The sequence below is a fragment of the Balaenoptera ricei genome, chromosome 21 (assembly GCF_028023285.1).
Source record: "Balaenoptera ricei isolate mBalRic1 chromosome 21, mBalRic1.hap2, whole genome shotgun sequence".
NCBI lineage: Eukaryota > Metazoa > Chordata > Mammalia > Artiodactyla > Balaenopteridae > Balaenoptera > Balaenoptera ricei.
This window is the reverse complement of record NC_082659.1, coordinates 12,629,648-12,647,841: the sequence shown is the minus strand read 5'-3', so window position 1 is coordinate 12,647,841 and position 18,194 is coordinate 12,629,648. Positions and strand designations below refer to the sequence as shown.

Sequence of the window (18,194 nt, the reverse complement as noted above, 5' to 3'; positions counted from 1 at the left end):
CACCCTTCACCCTGCCTTCCCAGCTCCTTTTCCCAGAGAAAGCCAATTTCTTATCAGTCTTTCCAGAGATTTTCTATGCATATACTGGCATATATGTGATAGAATGTTTAAGGGGACTCTTCCTGTCAAAATTTTAGCTGAGGGAAGAATTCTTTATATGTTTTATTCTAAACAGACCATCATGCAAAAATTTCAGCGTGGATACATGACCCCTTATCTACGTTAAAGATATGAAAAGGTTAAGAGAGAAGATTTGTGAAGATTACTTTAGAGTTAGCTGTGTTGTGGAGTCATTCAGAGAGAAAGGGTGGGGAATACTTAAGGTCAAGAGAGAGTAATTTCAGTGAGAACTGTCAGAAAGTCTAATATGTTTGCCTATAATCAAGGAGACACAGTACATTAACTGACTCACCTAGAAAATCTAAAAACGAAGAGATGGGTAGCTCCTGAGAAGGCAAGAACGAAGAAAGCTTTGTTGGTACTTTGGTATCAGCCTGCCATTCTTGAGTTTGTCCTAAAGTTGCTCAAATATTTCCTGCAAATCAGATGAGGGCCACAGAGCCTATATTTATTTATTTATTTTTAATAAATTAATTTATTTTTGGCTGCTTTGGGTCTTTGTTGCTGCGCATGGGCTTTCTCTAATTGTGGCAAGTGGGGGCTACTCTTTGTTGTGGTGCATGGGCTTCTCATTGCGATGGCTTCTCTTGTTGCAGAGCACGGGCTCTAGGCGCATGGGCTTCAGTAGTTGTGGCATATGGGCTCAGTGGTTGTGGCATACGGGCTCAGTAGTTGTGGTGCACGGGCTTAGTTGCTCTGCGGCATGTGGGATCTTCCCGGACCAGGGCTCGAACCCGTGTCCCCTGCATTGGCAGGCAGATTCTTAACCACTGAGCCACCAGGGAAGTCCCTATAGTTATTTAAAATTCTGACCTAGAGGAACACTGGAACTCTAAAAAAAAAAAGTCCCCATGGAATGGCCCTTGGAAGATCCTATTTGCAGCAGGAGGAAAATACACTGCTGAGTCATAACACGGTCATTCGTTCCTCGTTGTGGTCTCTGAAGGACAAAAGCGCCTGTTGTAGAGAAGCACAGTTAAACTCTTGCTAGCACCAGGGAGTGAGAAGTCGTCTGATTGAGTTATCAGATTTAAATCTCTTGTGATCAAGTATGTGCACACGGTCCTGTTCAAAATCAAATGTTCTCCAACAGTCGTATTGAGGTCTTTTTATGGTAATGTGGAATACTGGGAACCTTAGCCCCCAAGGTCTAACCAGGGTTCTCTCTTCCATGCTTTAAGTACAAAATTCTGAGGCTTCAGTTGAGAATCTAAATTTACTATCGAAAGTGTGCAGGCCTTCTCCGTGTGGAGGCAGAGGAGGCCCTCCCGCACTGGAGGGGACACAGGTCTCAGGCTCTTTAAGTTCCATCTTGCCACCTACAAATCTGAAGCCTGAAGTGATCGGATCTCCTTTTAATCAATAACAAAGAATGCCTGCACTACAGATATTTTTCCTGCATATGGATTTTGAATACCTTTTATTGTGGTGGTGGTGTTTTTTTCAAGAGGGAGCATTATAAAAGTGACTCTGATTAAGGGTAGAAATTTTCAAAATAGGCAACACTAAAAAGAAGTACATTGAATTTTGACATTCACAATCTACCACACAAAGTTAAGTACTTTTTTTAATACTGTTTTGTATGTCCTTCCAGTCTTTTTTTCATCTGTGTACTTTTTTTTTACATAATTGAGCTGATAATGTATATACTCATTTGCATTGTTTATAATGGCTAAGTAATATTCCATCATATAAAAATACTATAAGTTAATTACAATGTTTGGTCATTCATGTTGTTTTTAGTTTTTCTCTATCTCATAAGGTTGAGATGACCATCTGTGTGCTCAATTGTTTTTATGTATTTTGGATTATGCCCTTAATAGAGGCCCCTTGAAGCAGAATTATTGAGTAAAAGCTCTTGCTACGTCTTGATATTCAGGTAGGTATTCTCTTTTCCTTCCTTCTCCCTTCCACCTGTGAATCATTCAGCAATATCCACAATAGTTGCTTCCCTTCTATGCTTTATTTTATACTCTTTGGGATCTTGGATTTTTCTCGAAGTCCTCTTTCAGTTGCAAAGTTCTTTGCACAAAACTGCCAGCTAACCCAATGGGCCCCCATGTATTTCTACATTAGCTCCAACGAGAGAAAGAGAGAAAAGCTCAAGGTTCACATTTTATCTATCCGGCTTCCTAAACTCTTATCTCTTCCCAACCATCTTTATTTTAACAACAGAGATACAAATCAAAATATTTTACCTATTTCATCTTATTTAACTCTCATAACAATGACATTAAGTGGGTCTTACCATCTTTGTTTTATAGATGCAGAAATTGAGGCACAGAGTTTAAATAACTTGCCCAAGGTCATACATTAAACAGTAGATTCAAGATTTCAATCCAGGCTTATCTAATGTCAAAGTTCTTTCCACTACACCACTGTTCCTTCCTCATTAAAAGAAAACTCATTGAGCAAATGCCTAGTGGATTAAGTTCTCAAATAATTATGTAGGGGAGGAAAACTTTCCTCTTAGGTTCTGTGCCTGGGGCCTGCGAATTAGACTGACAACAGACTCAGAGAAGAAAAGGCATACAAATTTTGTTTGATGTTAATATTTTAATTTTTTCACATGCATGGAGGCCTTCATATAAAGTGAATATCCAAAGAAACAATGAAATGCTGTGGGCTTATATACCATCTTAACAAATGGTGATAAGTTCTGGAGAAGTGACAAGACAAAGTAAAAGGGGTTTGGACTTCTGTGGGTGGTAAATTGTGGGAAAGTAAATACATGGGGGAAAGTAATGGAAGATAGGGTTATTTAGTAAGGTTTCATTTATGCAGACTCATCTTGGTATCAGCTCCATCTCCTGTGATGAATGTTGTTTTTCCCTTCTTGGTACAGGAGAGGATGACATTCTCAAAAACGGAAATTTGTGCTCTGCTTTTAGGCAGGAAAGGGGAGAGCAGAGAGTTTTTCTTGCATCTGTTGCTTCTCAATTGCCATCAGCTCAAAACAGTCCTTATGCCAAAGTGGCATATTTACGGGTAGCATATTCTGATCCTCTTCAATTTACCACTGCCACTTGATGTGATTAGATAAATAACTAAAATCCAGCTTTCCTTTGTTCTTTGTGTTCCTCTGTTACATTTTCCTTATGTTCAGACCACTTATTCTTTCAGTTTTTCCTTTAGCCTTGGCTCCATAACTGTGAAATTGAAATTTTAATTAGGTAGCACAAAATGATTTTCTAAGAAGATTCCTGTTAATTAAAAAAAGCATTGCCGATCTAGGTGCTGTTTTTAAATTAAGAAAATTGAATGAAATTGCATTTGTATTCTGCTTTAACAATAAATATAGTCTGATACAAAAGAACTTATGAATATTTCCAAAATCGAAAATATAGTCTTACCTTTTTTCTTGTCCTCAGTAGTATTGAATGCACATGCTGATTACTCTCTTGGTTTTGCTAGTGGGAATGTTTCAGATGTAAAATTAAGCATATATTAACTGTACATCCGTTAGTTGTAATTTTAAAGCTCAGTTAAGCCTAATTTAAAAGACCCAGGAAATGTTTACTATTGATAAGATTATTTTTTTTAATTAAGAAATTCCTACAGTGTTCATAGATGGATGAATGGATAAACAAAATGTGATATGTACATATAAAGGAAAGGAAAAGGAAGTCTTAAAAAGGTACAGAAGTCTGACACATGCTACAATATGGATAAACTTTGAAGATATTATGCTCAGTGAAATAAGCAAGTTACAAAAGGACACGTATGTTTCCACTTATAGGAGGTACCTAGACAGAAAGTAGAATATGGTGGTTGCCAGGGGCTGGGGGTAGGAGGCATGGGGATGACAAAGTTCTGGAGATGGATGGTAGTGATGGTTGCACAACAGTGTGTATGTACTTAATGCCCATGAACTGTACACTTAAAATGATACATTTTGTGTTATGTGTATTTTACTACAATTTTAAAAATTACCAAGCACCTACTAAGTGCCAGTCACTGATGAACAAGACAGTAAGGTGCCTGGCCTCTGGAAGCTTCCATCCTAGTGGAGGAAACAATGACTAAGCAAAACATAGACAAGATAATTATGAAGGAAATAGAGAAGGATTTGTGATTCCTGGGAGCAAGGGATACTCACTCTAGTTAGTGATATTTGAGATCAGACCTAAGGATGAGAATGACCCTTTAAAGGCATTCCAGGTAAAGGGTGCAGCAAGTATTAAAGTCCCGAAGAGGGGAAGGACTTGATGTGTTTAAGGAAGCAAACGAGGCCAGGGTGCTGGAAGAAGCAGACAGAAACTCTTCATGTACCATCTGGAATCTTCTGAGTTTGTTCAAGAAAGGATGATGATGGGTTACATCAAGGATCAGCAAACTTTTTCTGTAAAGGACCAGATAATAAATAATTCAGGCTTTGTGGCCCAGAGGAAACCAAACAAATAATTCCTACAATGACATTGGGAAGAGAAAAGTCTGACATGCTGTCTGTAATTTTAAGAAAGGAGTGGCCAATAGTGACCGTTTCTTTGCCTCACTTAGAATTGATCAGAGCATTCTCTGAACTCTCATCCATCCACAGGTGGGACTAATCACAGGAAGAGGGGCTGGAAGTGAGAAATAAGAGAAAAATACAATGTTTGTTAAAAGGCTGACTTGGATATTTGGAAGAGATCGTGTTGTTCAGCTAAGCTATCAGCAAAATTGGAAGTAGGCAGTTTTGCTTTTGATACCTGTTAGCACCATTCCATTTTCTAGTAAATGTAAACTCCTTAGGTGTTTGGCACATAAAATGCCCAATACATGTTTGTTGAATAAGATGTTTATCTGTGTTTCCTGTGTTTTTGTTTATTCCCTGAAAAATCAATGCCCTAATGCTGCCTCCTGGTGGCAGAGTGTTGTGTGCAATACAGAGACTTTCTCAAGGAAGGTGGGAAAAGACTAGAGAGGTAGGCTGCTGTCAGACTCTCCTGAGATGGACTTTGCCTAAAAAAGCATAATCTTATGAGGCTGGCTCTCTCCTCTCCTGAGGAAGCAGCCCTTTTCATGAGTGTGACATCCACTGGTTGTGAGTTATATCACAAGTCATTTCTTTGGCTGATATTTCACCAATTTTACTGATTGAATGATTTATTCTTTTTACAGGTTACATCAGATTTTAGAGCATGTACTGTGTTTGTGATTGCCATCTCTTAACTGTTGGAATGGAACAAAACATTGGAGATTATTTTAATGAGAAAAGCTTCTCCAGGAAGTCAGTGATGACCAAAAAATTAGGGTAGGGAACTCAGGGAGACCAAGTCAACTGTAAAGTGAGATTCTTGACATCGTTCAGCAGCTGCTTCCCAGTGGATTTAATCAGTAGACATCTGGTGGGAAAGGTACCACAGCACTGACAGCAAAGAGCTGCTTCAGCTGGGTGTGATGGCAGCTTGAAATCCAGGAGGAAGGAAAACACAGTAACCAGGGTGAGGTAAGTCCTCTGGGAAAGGCACCATCACCAGCCTGTTCTGATCAGTTGTCTGGGGGAATTTCTAAGGCAAAGCCCTTGCCCAGTTTTCTTTCTGGGGCATAATTGTCTGGGGTCTTGTTGGAGAAAAAGACTTTGAGAACGGGGAGAGGGTGTGCTCCAGGACCTGGGTAACTGGGTGGCTTTAATGACCATCGTCTTACAGTGTGGGCCCTGGGAAGAACTTACTGGGGAGTCCCAATAGCTAATTTTTCACACTGTCACTCTACAGGACGTCTGTACCAGCACATCTTTCCCATTTTGTGGTTAAACATCCCTCTGGAGAATTATCCCTGAGGCACTGAGAACTTTATTGTACTTTCCCCACACACCCGCCTCCCCCCAGCCTCTTGGTCTCAATTCAGATGTCAGTCCAGTTGCCCAGCACAGGACAACCTCTTTAGCTGGTCCGAGAGCTATTGCCAACTCCTGAAAACACAGAAGTAACTCACCTTTGTTCTGGTCCTACAGCTTTAAAAGCTTAAGTGAGGGCTTGTGAATCATCTAAACTGATGAGGATATTTGAGGCCCCATATGATAAGTGCACTTTGTACCATAAACTCAAGTAAAAGTAAAAATCAAATCAATCGATAAAATACAAATATTTTCTACCACTAAATCGCTAAGGCAATTCCAAAGAATATGCTTCTGGAACAAAAGGCAATTCCAAAAGGGGTGCCCTAAAAATGTTTTGAAAGTGGTAGAATAATGGAATAAAGATATTCTTTCCAAATAAAGATATTTTTCTTTGAGGTACACAAAATTGGGATTTGTAAATTTGTTTTTTTTTTTTTCTTTAAACATAACTCTGATTTTAGAAGTATACATATTATCTGGAGCAAAACATCTGTCATGTTCCTCATGAACACTTCCCTTTTACCCCTTTAGATACTTGCAGTGACATTTTAGATATTTAAAGTCAATCAGTGTGATTTTTCAAATGCCTAGGATTATTTATTATATACTTATATGACTACGAAGAATGTAGAATTGAGTGCTTTAATAGTTATACATGCCTTTTGATTATTTGTCCAGCTATACTTGAGAGCTATAAATTTAAGATGTATTTTGCTCAGCAGTGAGAAGCTGACATTTAACATTTGTGAGGTCAGTCAGGCACTAGGTAAGTGAAGTCAGCCACAGAGCACTTACTTTCCATCTATTTCCACACCCTCCAGCCTCTTTAGGGCAAAGTTGTATTCGTTCTGTCTGCTATGATCCAAACGAAGCCTTGAAAAACTGTCAACTTGTTGGCCATCTCAGCTTCTATGTTACTTCTATTACTTGACCTTTAAGAGAAAGTCTCTTATTGAAGGATCCGTGGAGTAAAAAGAGGTTCCCTTATTAGACTTTAGGGATTAAATGGTTGAGGAAGTACTTGTGATCAGACATCATTTAAAATCAGTAAGTCGTCTTCTAGCAATGTATCGCGCTGCTCGGCAGAACTCATTTTTAAGCTGTACCACCCACCTTCCACACGCTGTCTTGCTCAGCAGTAAGGCAGTTAACACTTTGTGATTTATGAAGTTAGAAAGCCAACATTCTTAAGATAAATGTTGGTGGTGAATTCACACCTCTTTGTGGACTCCCGAAGCTATCTGTGTCCTGATCCCTAGAACCTGTGAATACATTACATTACATGGCAAGGGAGAATTAACGTTGCAGACGGAGTTTAAAAAGTTGATCAGATGACCATCTAACCAGATGATCTTAAAATAGGGAGACTATCTGTGTGAACCCAGTATAATCGCGAGGGTCCCTGTAAGTGGGAAAGGGAGGCAGAGAAGTCAGGGTCAGAAAAAGATGTGACAGCAGAAGCAGGGTCGGTGCAATGAAGCTTGAGGACTCAACCTACCCTCTCCGGCTTTGCAGATGGAGGAAGGGGATCGTGAGCCAAGGAATGCAAGCGCTTCTAGAAGCTGGAAAAGACCCGGGAGGCAGACTCTCCTTCAGAGCCTCCGGAGGGAAAGCAGAGCAGCCAACACCTTGATGTGAGCCCGGGGGACCTCACTGGACTTCTAACCTACAGATTTGTATTGTTTAAGCCACCAGATCTGTGGTAATTTGTTACAGTGACAATAGAAAATCAGTATGTTGTTATTGTCATTTGTTTGTCTGCTCTAGGCCAAGACTCAGTAGGGAAGCTTTGCTTTGACATATGGCAGCATAAATTCCCTTACAATAAGAAAGGATAGAATTTTGAATTCTAAAAAGCCACCAAAGTCTACAAAAAATTCTTGAGCTGACCTTATATTATTTCTATCTTCCAATCCTTTCCCCTCTTGCTTTATATTGACAAAGATCAAAAAGGGTTCAGCAACTGTCTTTCACGATTCTCCCAGAACCATTATTACACTGAAATTTACAGGATGTCTGACGTATGAAGTACTATCGTCCATGGTTTCAGAAAGTAAAAAGCTTAAATCTTCACTCATTTGTTAGCTCACAAGAGCAAAAGGTAACAACTGAGAAAAAAATAAATGAAGCAAAGAAAGAGAAATATCAAAGGGAAACTGATCAAGAGCTGTTGGGTTTACACAGAATGTTCCGAAGAAAACTTGGGGTAATTAAGGAAAGAACGCAAAGACGACCCTGTTTTATTCCATACTTGAGCTGACGTAAGTCTTCATCTGCTTAGTTCCTGAATTTGCCCCAAGGTTGTGAACAGAGAAAAAGAAATCTTTACCAGAACCCAAGCAGCCGTGCTTCACCTGGTATGATTTGATTTTAGGCTACTGTCTCGAAATAATTCCTCCCCTAGAAGAATGTGTTGGGCAAAGTAATGCCTGACCAAGTATAAATAGTGCCCCAAGCTTTATCGAGCACCTTTAGCATATGTTTGTTAGAACTTTTATGCTATCCATGCTTTATAAAAACCACCAGTATTTATTTCAAATTACTTTTTTAAAGTAAGATTTTTCTAAGTTTACTCGTACAGCAATCTCAGGGATCCCAAGAAGGGCCACCTTGTTCCGCAACCCCAAGGACATCAGTGCAGAGTGACATCCACGGTCTTCCATGTGAACGCGGCCCCGTGCTGTGCAGCTCAGCAGCTTTGCCTTCAAGGTCTCGATGCCTTCAGGATTTCTCGCTCAAGCCCTCTTTGTTTCAATCTCTCGGACCCTCCTAAGGAAGGATGCATTCTTTGATTACAGTCAGGGGATAGATGAGGCAGGCTCATTACATGGGAACTGTCATTACTCCCACCGCTGCAATACTGACACACGCGAAGTTCATGCTGTCGAAGAGAGGTCAGGACCCACTTGCCTGGAATGCCCGCTTCCCTGCTTTACCCTCCGCAAAATCTGCTAGGGCTGGAATGGTGCATTTTTCCTTCCTTGCTATCCCTGCGTGGACTTCCCTAAAGTCACATTATCCTTCTCTCCTTCCCTATATGAGCCATAATGGCAGAATGACTGCCAGAGAATGTGAATTTCAAGGGAAAGGAATGAGTATTTTCAGAATAGTATTCTTATTTTACCTTTATCATATTTCTCTTGTTAATTGCATTCAATATTTTGAAATGAAAAACGAGGACAGAGGTGCACATACTTTATCCCATATTGGTTTCCAAATTGCAGGTTATTGGGCATGTGTGTAACTCCCTCATTAAGTAATCCATGACAGTCCACACAGGTATGACAAACTAGAGAGGCCTCTGTGGACCTCTATGAGTTTTTATTTCATGAGAACCATTTTTTTTTTCCTCAGCTAGTGTAGAAAAGTATTTAATAATATACAAATGGTGAAGAGTAATGAGACAGGATTCATTAGGTATATAATTTGTTTCACCATTGGTTACATCATTGATTATACCACTGCCTCTGCAGATTGTCCCTTTAAAATTCTACAAATAATGTCTAGAAAATATTTTCCAATGATTTTTTCAGATACATATTTGAGCAACTTCCCTTAAAGTTTACTTCTTTACAAACTTCCTAATTTAAATTGTTAAATAAAATTTCTCAAATTTTCTTCCAAGTGTGATTACACTATTTTCTAGTACATAAACAAATACCATGGGCCAGCATGTCTCACTGGCATCCACATTCAGTGCCCCAAATTAGAACCAAGTCATTGTTTAGTCTTCTAGAACACCGGATTTGAGTCCCTACTTCAACATTTACTTGTTCTGTGATTTGAGGGAAACAAGTCAAAATCGTCATGTTTTCTCATTTGTGAAATAGGATCAACAATACCAACCCACCTAAGGGTAAGGAGGCTTAAGTAAGATGTACATAAAGCATCAGTATACTGTAGGCACCCAATAAATGATAGCTACCCACATGGTGAGTACTTGCATTGCTGATATAGTTTCGTTTTTTGACCTAGGTAATCATTATGTGGGCATTTAATAATTATTGGACTTTATATATGGACTTCTGCAATTATAGTTCACAAAAAAGTAAGAAATAGTAGCTATTTTTAGTGTTATCTAAATGTTAATTTACGTGATGGTCCCTTAAGCCTGACCTGAGTCCCTACTAACTGCAAATTCTAATATGGCATATTACTTTAAAACAGATTAATTCCATTTAGTAAATTGGTAACTTTCTGCCTTACATCACTCTAATACCAGTTGCAGAAGGAAGCTGGCATCTACACCAGGCCTCATAGTTGCTAAACCCCCTTCTGTTCAGTCCAAGGAGGTGCCAAGGAATTGAGAAAGGAAGGTAGAGGAATTCATTGATGGGGTGTGACTGCCCTCTTTCAAAGTAGGTCTGCTCCTCTCTGTTTTACACACACAGGGCTCCATTTTTCTTTGAAGAAATATGACTAAAATAAAGTTTGAAAACCACCAAACGCATATTCAGAGTTCGGGTTTTATCATTTCAATGTCCGAGCCCTGGTAAACTGACAAACATGAAAAGAGTCATAAGGAAAACACTAGGTGATTATCTTTTTGTGCATTTGTCTTTACACTCCTTTTCAAGTTTTATGTACATTATGTATAATAGTTCCACTTCATATCATAGTACAGTTTTATAACTCCATATACTTACTGTTTATGCTGTTAGTTTGGTTGTTACTAATGACTTCCAAGGAGGATTCTGATTCTACTCATTAAAGTTTCAAGATCACAAAACGTATTTGATTGCTTTGTGTTAAGGACTGGCACATGAAATCTCTAGCTTTTACTAAAAAGAATATCCTGTATCTAACCCTTCCTGTTTAGTATTACCTTTTTTCCCCCCTTCCAAGTTAGTCAATTTTGTTTGGGACCTTGTCCACTAACTACACTACTTTTCTTGCTGTATAAACCACAAAGGAATAGATAAAGAGAACTTTAAAAATTAGGATTTTTAGATAATGATCTTCCTTCAGTAGTCTTTTTAAAGAACAGAATAGAAAAGCGGATAGAATAAAGCTGGTAATAAGGGAAGAAAAGGAAAAAGGAATGGTTCTAGCTGAATAGCAACTAAGCCACATTCACTGAAATTTCTATTAATTTTTTTTGCAGAGAGGGAGTAGGAACATTAATGGCTTGACAACCCTGCATTTATCTGTTTTTGTTTAAACGGTAGAAAGCTACAAAGAATTTCTTTAATCATAAACCACACAAACATTTTTTTTTTTAAAGTCGTGCTTAAACAGATACCCATAGATTTGCCAGTGTCTAGGCAGTGAGTCGATACAGGGCTTCAGCACCATTTTTTAAGACAAAGCCTACAAATTCCCCTTCAACTAGCAATAACACAAATTTAAGACTGACCTGGTTCCCAGTTGCTGCTTGCTTTGGTTACCTCCTCACTGCCATCGCTCAGGAATCCAAAGAGGAAGGAGAAATCCGTACCAAGAAAAGCTGTACTTGGCAGGGAAAACGATGGCCCCTTTATACCTAATTTAAAATGGAGCATGCTTTTGATAACACATACCAAAAGCCTTGGAATTATACATATCCTCATGACAATTATCCCAGCCAATGGCAGCAGGGGCAGGCCCCAAAAATTTGGGTTAAAAACTCATAACAAAAAAAAAAAACAAAAAAAAAAAACTCATAACAATACCATTCTTTAAAGTCAACTCTCTAACTTTACCGTTAAAAAAAAAATTCTGGACTTTAGCACCATCAAGGAAAATTAGTTTCAGGTCATCATCTCACCTCATTGATTTAGAAGAAAAATCAGTATTTCCTCTCACAATATCCTATTCAGTAAACTTGATTTCAAATTATTTTAACAAACTTCAACTGCACCCATATGGGATAATTCCCTAGTCAAGAATATTCAAGACATGCAAATACTAAGGAGAAGCAGTACAACATTAGATCTCCTTATGTGACCCAGTTCAAGGAAACGAGCCTTTGGAATGATGTGGTCACTTAAAACTAGTAGGAAACCAGTCTGAGGGGGATTTTCAGAAATGTTATCATTTAGAGAAGTGAGAAAGGTAATAAGCAATAAAACATAGTAAGAGCTTGGACTCTGGAATCAGATATGGGCTTGAAATTGATCTTTGACAAAATTATTCAGTTTCTTCATCTGAAAAATGGACCAAATGACAAGAGTTACTCATCAGGTTCTGAGAAAATGAGAATACATATACAAGCAATTCCTCAACTATGGTATGTACTTTGCATGTATTATCTTGTTTGATCCTCACAGCTCTGAGGCAGCTCTTCTATTTTACAGATAAAGGGTTAAATTCCCAGTTACATGCCTACTTAAAGAGGAAGAGCCAAGATTCTATCTCAAGAATAAGATTCCAAAGCTTGTTTTCTTCTGCACTACACTATTTTGAAGAATTGTAAAATATGCATTTCTCTTAAATCAGGGGTTCTTTAAATTTTGATTATAAGCTTTTAATAAAGTTATAGCAAATGTTTATTAATTAGATGTTTGTTTTTACACTAAGCAGCTTCCTGCAATGCCACCATATAAGAAGTTTACTGTAATTTAAGATATTTTCAGTAACTTTTATATTAACTTGAAATTTAGGAAATTTAGCCAATTCAGGAAATTACTAAACCACCTAATTAGATACATTACAGAAATTTATTCTTACTTTTCTTGCAATCATTGTCCCACAAAATACACATTCCAAGGCTGAGGAAACTGAGGTAATTAAAACTGCTTTCACAACACTCATGTTGTTTCTCCTCACAATATATTATATAAAGGCAACCCATTTACATAATATGGACTCTAAACTTTGGTGTCCAATTTAACATGCTCAAAAATGAAACTTTTTAAAAAGTTACCTAGTGAAATAAAAACAATTACTTCAAGTATATAAAGTATCCTCTATTATTTCTAGAATATAAAATAGAAATAACTTCATGACTTAAATTTTACTACTTATGTCCAATTTTCCTACTCCAATACAACTGCCACAGGCAAGGCCATTTCCTGTTTTTTCTCAGTACATTATCACCATCACTGCTCAAAGTGCAGCAACTAGAAAGCCAGAAAAAGGCCACAAAGAATAATACAGTCCGAATCACCTAAGACACATAAGCAGGATTTCATTTCATTACCAACGAATGTAGTTCAACTGAACAGGCTCATTAAAGAGCTGAGCTTGGCTTCTCTTTTTCTGCCCAGTGTTCTTCTACGAGGTTTGGTAAACAAAAAACCCACCCAGTTCTAGATTTGCAAACTGTTAACTTGTCTACCCATAAAAAGCTGTGTATCAGCTATGAAAAATTACCTAGTTGCAATTTACAACGACTAGTGACAGGAAGCCTATTTGCAGGAATTGGTTCTGACTTCGGGGGCGGGAAAAAAAAGAACCACAACTTCTTGAAAAGGTAAAATAGCTTAAAGCATTTAATATCTAAACAAATCAATCTGTTAATAGTAGTAGTCACAAAATATGCTTAATATAGAAACCCACATTTACGTCTTTAAGAAAAAGTGTAAATTGTACTTTACCTCAAAACATAAATTAACCCACTTAAAGAATCTGCAGAGGTCAAAATCATGGTGAATTTCAAACAACTTCAAAATAAAATAACCTTAAGTATTTAACACTGCTTTATATCTAAAAAATGCTTACAGCTTCTCATAAAAATAGTCTGAGGCAACTATTTTCTCTTTTATTCTTTAACAGACATGTTCAACATTATCGGCATCATTCTTAAAACCTTAAGCTTCACAGACTCTCAGACAAATACTATGGTCCCCTTTTCTTTGATGTGAAGGTTTATTCAGCTAGAAAAAAAAAAGCATGGTAGACAACTTAATACATTTTCACCAAATTCAAAGTAGTACAAAAATTTTAAGACTACAGAACTACACATCGTACCTAATGTGTCATTAAAAATAGAAGACAGTATTTTCTTCAGCAAATAAAACAGCATACTGGTATGCTGTTAATGCATAAACCTTTTAATGTATACTGTCATTCACAAATTATTTACAACTTCCACTGTGTGAAGAGAACTAGAATGTAAATTTTCTGCAAAACTGGAAAAAAGCAATACAAAATTTGTGAAAGCCTGTGTTTCATATTATACAAAAGTAAGCCAGTTTTTCTCTTCAAATACCAGATATTGTACACAGTGACATTTTGGACATATTACAGTAATTCTTGAGGATGTTTTAATGCTGGAGGTAAGTTTACAGGCCTTGACTCTTCATCGAGGAGTACTAAGTCTTCGATTTCACTGCCTCTGTATTTCCTTTTACATATTTTTACCACCACCTTTTTCTTGAGAAATAACTTCAAGGCTTCTCTTGATGCAACTGCTTTTGCGTTTTCTTTGCTTTTTCCACAGCCAGTGCCCAAATACACAGACTTACATCTCAGTTCACAAACAATGCTTTCTTGAGAGCTCTTGTTTTGAGGCAGATCTGCCAGTTCCTTTAGCGGGACGAAAACCACATCCAGCGTTGCTTTCAGAGCCTCGACAGCTGCGTTTAGGAGCTCTCCGTGATTCACGCTGGGACTAAAGCCACCAACGGCCACCAACTTCCACGCCACCGTTTTGTACAGTCTATTGAAAAAAGGCTGCTTCTGTTTCACATCTTCATTGGTTAACTTGCAACAAGAGAATTTGACAGAACTCTCGCTCGCCTGCGCAGTACTTTTAGAAGGCAGCTGTGACGTGCCTGTCTGAGAGCTACTCTTAGAAGCCAGCTGGGACACACTTGCTACGGAAGTGCTTTTGGAAACCAGAGAGCCGCTGGTCTGGGAGCTGTTCTTGGAAGCTAACAGTGAAGCAGCTACCTGCGAAGTGCTTTTGGAAGTCAGCATCGTGTTTGCTGAGGTGGTGCTCTTGGGGGTTAGTGAAGATGTGCCTGATGAGGAACTGGTTTTAGACACTGATGATGAAACACTTGCCTCTGAACTAGCTTTGGAAGTTAACCCGCTTGAAGCTGTCTCTGAACTAGGTTTAGAAGACAACAGTGGCAACTCTACTTCTGAGCTTCCTGAGGAGCCCAACAAGGGCACCTCAATCTCTGAGATGCTTTGGGAGGCTGAGACTGAAGAGCCTTCCAAAGCACTCTTTTTCGGGGATCCACTTTGTTGCCTGGAATCAGTGGACTGGGTCACATGACTATTCACACTGGATTTCAACAACGAAGAAACAAACGACGCTGAACCATGTTTATCTGGAGCTTCTGCTTCAGAAGCTTTTCCACACCCTACCGCCGTTACCCGAGAGGAAACGCTGCTGCTGCTTTGGCTGGAAACAGAGCGCTCTCCATCACTCGTGGAGCTATTCTGACTCAGGGTGCCAGAGCTCCGAGCGGAGTTCCCACCACTCTCCGATTTGGTAGTTGAGCCCGAACACGCTGAACCGCTTTCCTGCTGAGCTGATGCGCGTTCTGTCTTGGCAGGAATTTTCACATGATCTTGCTCAACTGCAGAGCTGTTTTTTCCTTCTATGGCTCGTTTTTTTGTTGGCTCTTCTACCCCTTCTGAAAAAAATGGAAACAAGTATGTGACTAAGCCTACCTCATACATATCAGCTGAAGATTTACAAGATAGATACTCATATTAAAATAAAGGCACAAGGTGAAAACATTTCAGGATTTGTAGATTCTTTAAAAAGTGTGGAATAACTTCATTAATTTCTTAAAACAGCATTGAATAACATCAACAATCCTTTTATTTTTTAAATTTTTTGATTTTTTTTTTTTTTTTTTCTGTTTTTTGGCCGCCCCGCAGGGCATGTGGGTCTTAGTTCCCGGACTAGGGCTCGAATCCGTGCCCCCTGCAGTGGAAGCGCCGTGTCTTAACCACTGGACCGCCAGGGAAGTCCCCTCAATAATTTCTAATATTAAAAAATCAACAGCATAGACAATATTTCACACTTCAAAATCTCACAGTAGTCAAAGGAAACTATCAAATTCAAAGCCTAAAACACAGAGACACATAATTTAGGTTTAACATTCCAATTTGATTAATAACATTATATAAATTCTAACTTGTTAAAAACTTAGCAATAACGATAATTCCTAATTACATCAAATTTAAGTTCTAAACTCCTATGTATGTTCACATCTATGATCTGCTAACCATTGCTACTCGATATCCCTCTTTTCTTCACCTTGGCAACCAGTTCGTCTCTTGTTGTATGGATTGGAGCATCTGTCACTTTGATGCCTTCAGCCATACTAAGTATTTTATCCATAACTTTTTGAGGGTACCTGAAAAAAAGAAGGGAAAGACACTTTAGGAAGTGTTTTTGCTAAGCTGCCACCTCTGGGGTACGAAAACAGGCCACAGGAACTGCATTTCCTGGTTGTAATCAAGAAATGTAATCAACCGCCAGGAACTTTCTGTTTCCTGGAACGCCGTAAACAAACGCCCGGGGTCTGGGAGGCGGGGTCCCTTCTTACAAACCTAATTTAGATTCAGTGCCCCTCTCCCCCAGGAGCGTTGTGAGCTCCTCGCCGACAACTCCACCGCCAGCTCCCCACCCAACGGGGGCACCTCCAGACTGTTAACCATGGCAGAGACGTCCTTCTCGCCCTTAGAGGGCAGCCTGTCCCGCCGATTCCCGCGCTTCCACCACTTCCCCTCCCGCCGAAAGCTCCGGACAAAACCGCGAGAGCAGCTCAGGGACGCCGGCTCACTCACCGGCACCCGAGGAAGACGTGGTTGGCCCACGCCATGGAAAAGGAGATGAGCTGCTGCAGCTGCCGACTGCGGGTCCCGCTCTCAGCGTCGGCGGCCTCCTCCGGGTGAGCGGAGGCCGCGCCGCCGGCGGGGGCCAGGTCCCCGGCGTTGCGGAGCAGGAACTCGCGGCGGTGGCGCCAGTGTTTGTCGGTCTCGCCGTCGGAGCGCAGCGTCTCCACCCAGGCGGCCACCCGCGGGTTCTGGCTCAGGTACTCCGACACCTCCTGCGCCATGTTGGGCCTGCGGGTCGCGGAAGTCGCGATCGGACGCTGCGCCGAAGCTGGGGGTTGCGGGGCGAGCGGCCCTGTCACTGCGGCCTGCACCGGCGGCCCACCAGAGAACGCCCCTCGAGCAGCGCAAAGACCAAACAACAGCGCCGGGAGCAGCTGAACCGCCCACTTCCGCCCGCCGCCGGCTCCTTCCCTTTTATAACCTCGCTGCCGCCGAGCGCCCGCGCGTCCTTCCGGCGCGAGCCGGCTCTCCCAGGACGCTTTGCGGCGCCCGAGCCGCCGCGACGCTGCGGCCCCTGCGGCGGGGGTATGGCAGGCGGGGCGAGAGGAGGCGGGCGTGTGCCTGCCGCTCCGCCAGGGCGGGTCGCTAGTGGGTTCGCCCCGGGCGCCCTCGGCTTCGGCGCCGGCCCCAGCGTTCCAAGTGGGCTTTGTGACGCAACACGCTCCGGTCGCCTCCCTCCCGCGCCGGGCCCGCTGCTCCGGGGGACGGCGGAGGACAGCGGGCTACGGGGCGGCCGGGCGGGGCAGGCCGAGTCCTCGCGTGCCGCGCGCGTCCCCGCGGACTCGAGCCGCCATCCGGCCGCGAGGTCTGGGCGCCTCCGCCCGAGGACGCTGGTTTCGAGCGGGGCCAAAGTAAACAAAGCTCGCCTCCATTTTTTCTTGTTATGCAGAAAATCGAATGTAGACAAGCGAGGCATTCTGAGGCCGTCCGGGTCTCGGGGCATTTAGGAATGTGCAGATGTATATTAGCTTAAAAGTATTATACTAATAATAAAGGTAAATGATAACGTTTAATCCAGTTCGATGTTGCCTTGTGGAGGAGCCCAGTCTTTGAAACTATTCCTGACCCCGCAGACTTGGGTTTGGTTTCCGCAGTTCAACCCGGGCAGTACTGCTTCCTCTAGGGTGGATTTTTGGTCAGTAACATAAATGCTGCGCCAGTACCTTCGGTCTCCGTCGTATTTCCTTAAATTAACAAACTAACCCCTAGCTGGACGGATATCTAGGAGGCGGCTTGGAAAAGTGCGTTTGTCTCCACGGCCCCAAACTTCCGCTCTTAGAGCTATATTTTTCTTTGCATTTTTTCCATTTTAGAATGTCCACACTTAAAACAGAGCTGCCGGCTTGCTTATTGTTATGTTTCCAATATTAGGTATTTGGGTATTTTATGATTAATAAAATTTAATAATAAGTTAAAATAAGTGATACTTAAAATTTATCATTCTTGTCACTTATATAAGTGACAAGAATGATAAATTACGAAATAAAAAGAAATTTTCCTCTCACTAAATGTTTGTGGATTCTGA

At 40.7% G+C, this 18,194-nt stretch overlaps 1 protein-coding gene and 1 long non-coding RNA gene across 6 annotated transcripts in view; one reads left to right on the top strand and one right to left on the bottom strand.

Moving 5' to 3' along the window:
* The window catches only part of LOC132356632 (uncharacterized), a 29,391-nt gene extending 18,718 nt beyond the window's left edge, over positions 1-10,673 (top strand). For 3 of the 4 annotated variants that reach the window (XR_009499939.1, XR_009499942.1, XR_009499940.1), the window contains exons 4-6: positions 1,944-1,999; positions 5,224-5,551; positions 7,460-10,673. This is a non-coding gene — a long non-coding RNA (uncharacterized LOC132356632). The remainder of the gene's footprint in view (positions 1-1,943; positions 2,000-5,223; positions 5,552-7,459) is intronic. The other variant, XR_009499941.1, reaches the window with a different exon arrangement.
* A 2,709-nt stretch (positions 10,674-13,382) lies between these two features.
* CDKN2AIP (CDKN2A interacting protein) lies at positions 13,383-17,104 on the bottom strand. Of its 2 annotated transcripts, none has more exons than XM_059909564.1 (3): positions 16,619-17,090; positions 16,055-16,185; positions 13,383-15,453 (listed from the first exon to the last, which is right to left on the bottom strand). In XM_059909564.1, exons 1-3 carry the CDS (start codon positions 16,888-16,890, stop codon positions 14,108-14,110), a joined length of 1,749 nt encoding a protein of 582 aa, XP_059765547.1. In that variant the 5' UTR covers positions 16,891-17,090; the 3' UTR covers positions 13,383-14,107. The 2 variants fall into 2 exon arrangements, with proteins under 2 accessions (XP_059765547.1, XP_059765548.1); XM_059909565.1 differs by having other exon boundaries at positions 15,360-15,453; positions 16,086-16,185; positions 16,619-17,104.
* Positions 17,105-18,194: the final 1,090 nt, after the last annotated feature.

What these genes read in the sequence shown, in the direction of transcription:
- CDKN2AIP (XM_059909564.1), bottom strand. Translation starts at nt 16,890, where the DNA reads ATGGCGCAGGAGGTGTCGGAGTACCTGAGCCAGAACCCGCGGGTGGCC. An exon ending in CACGTCTTCCTCGGGTGCCG is followed by an intron (nt 16,186 to 16,618) that starts GTGAGTGAGCCG and finishes TCTTTTTTTCAG; the next exon opens with GTACCCTCAAAAAGTTATGG. An exon ending in AGGGATATCGAGTAGCAATG is followed by an intron (nt 15,454 to 16,054) that starts GTTAGCAGATCA and finishes CATTTTTTTCAG; the next exon opens with AAGGGGTAGAAGAGCCAACA.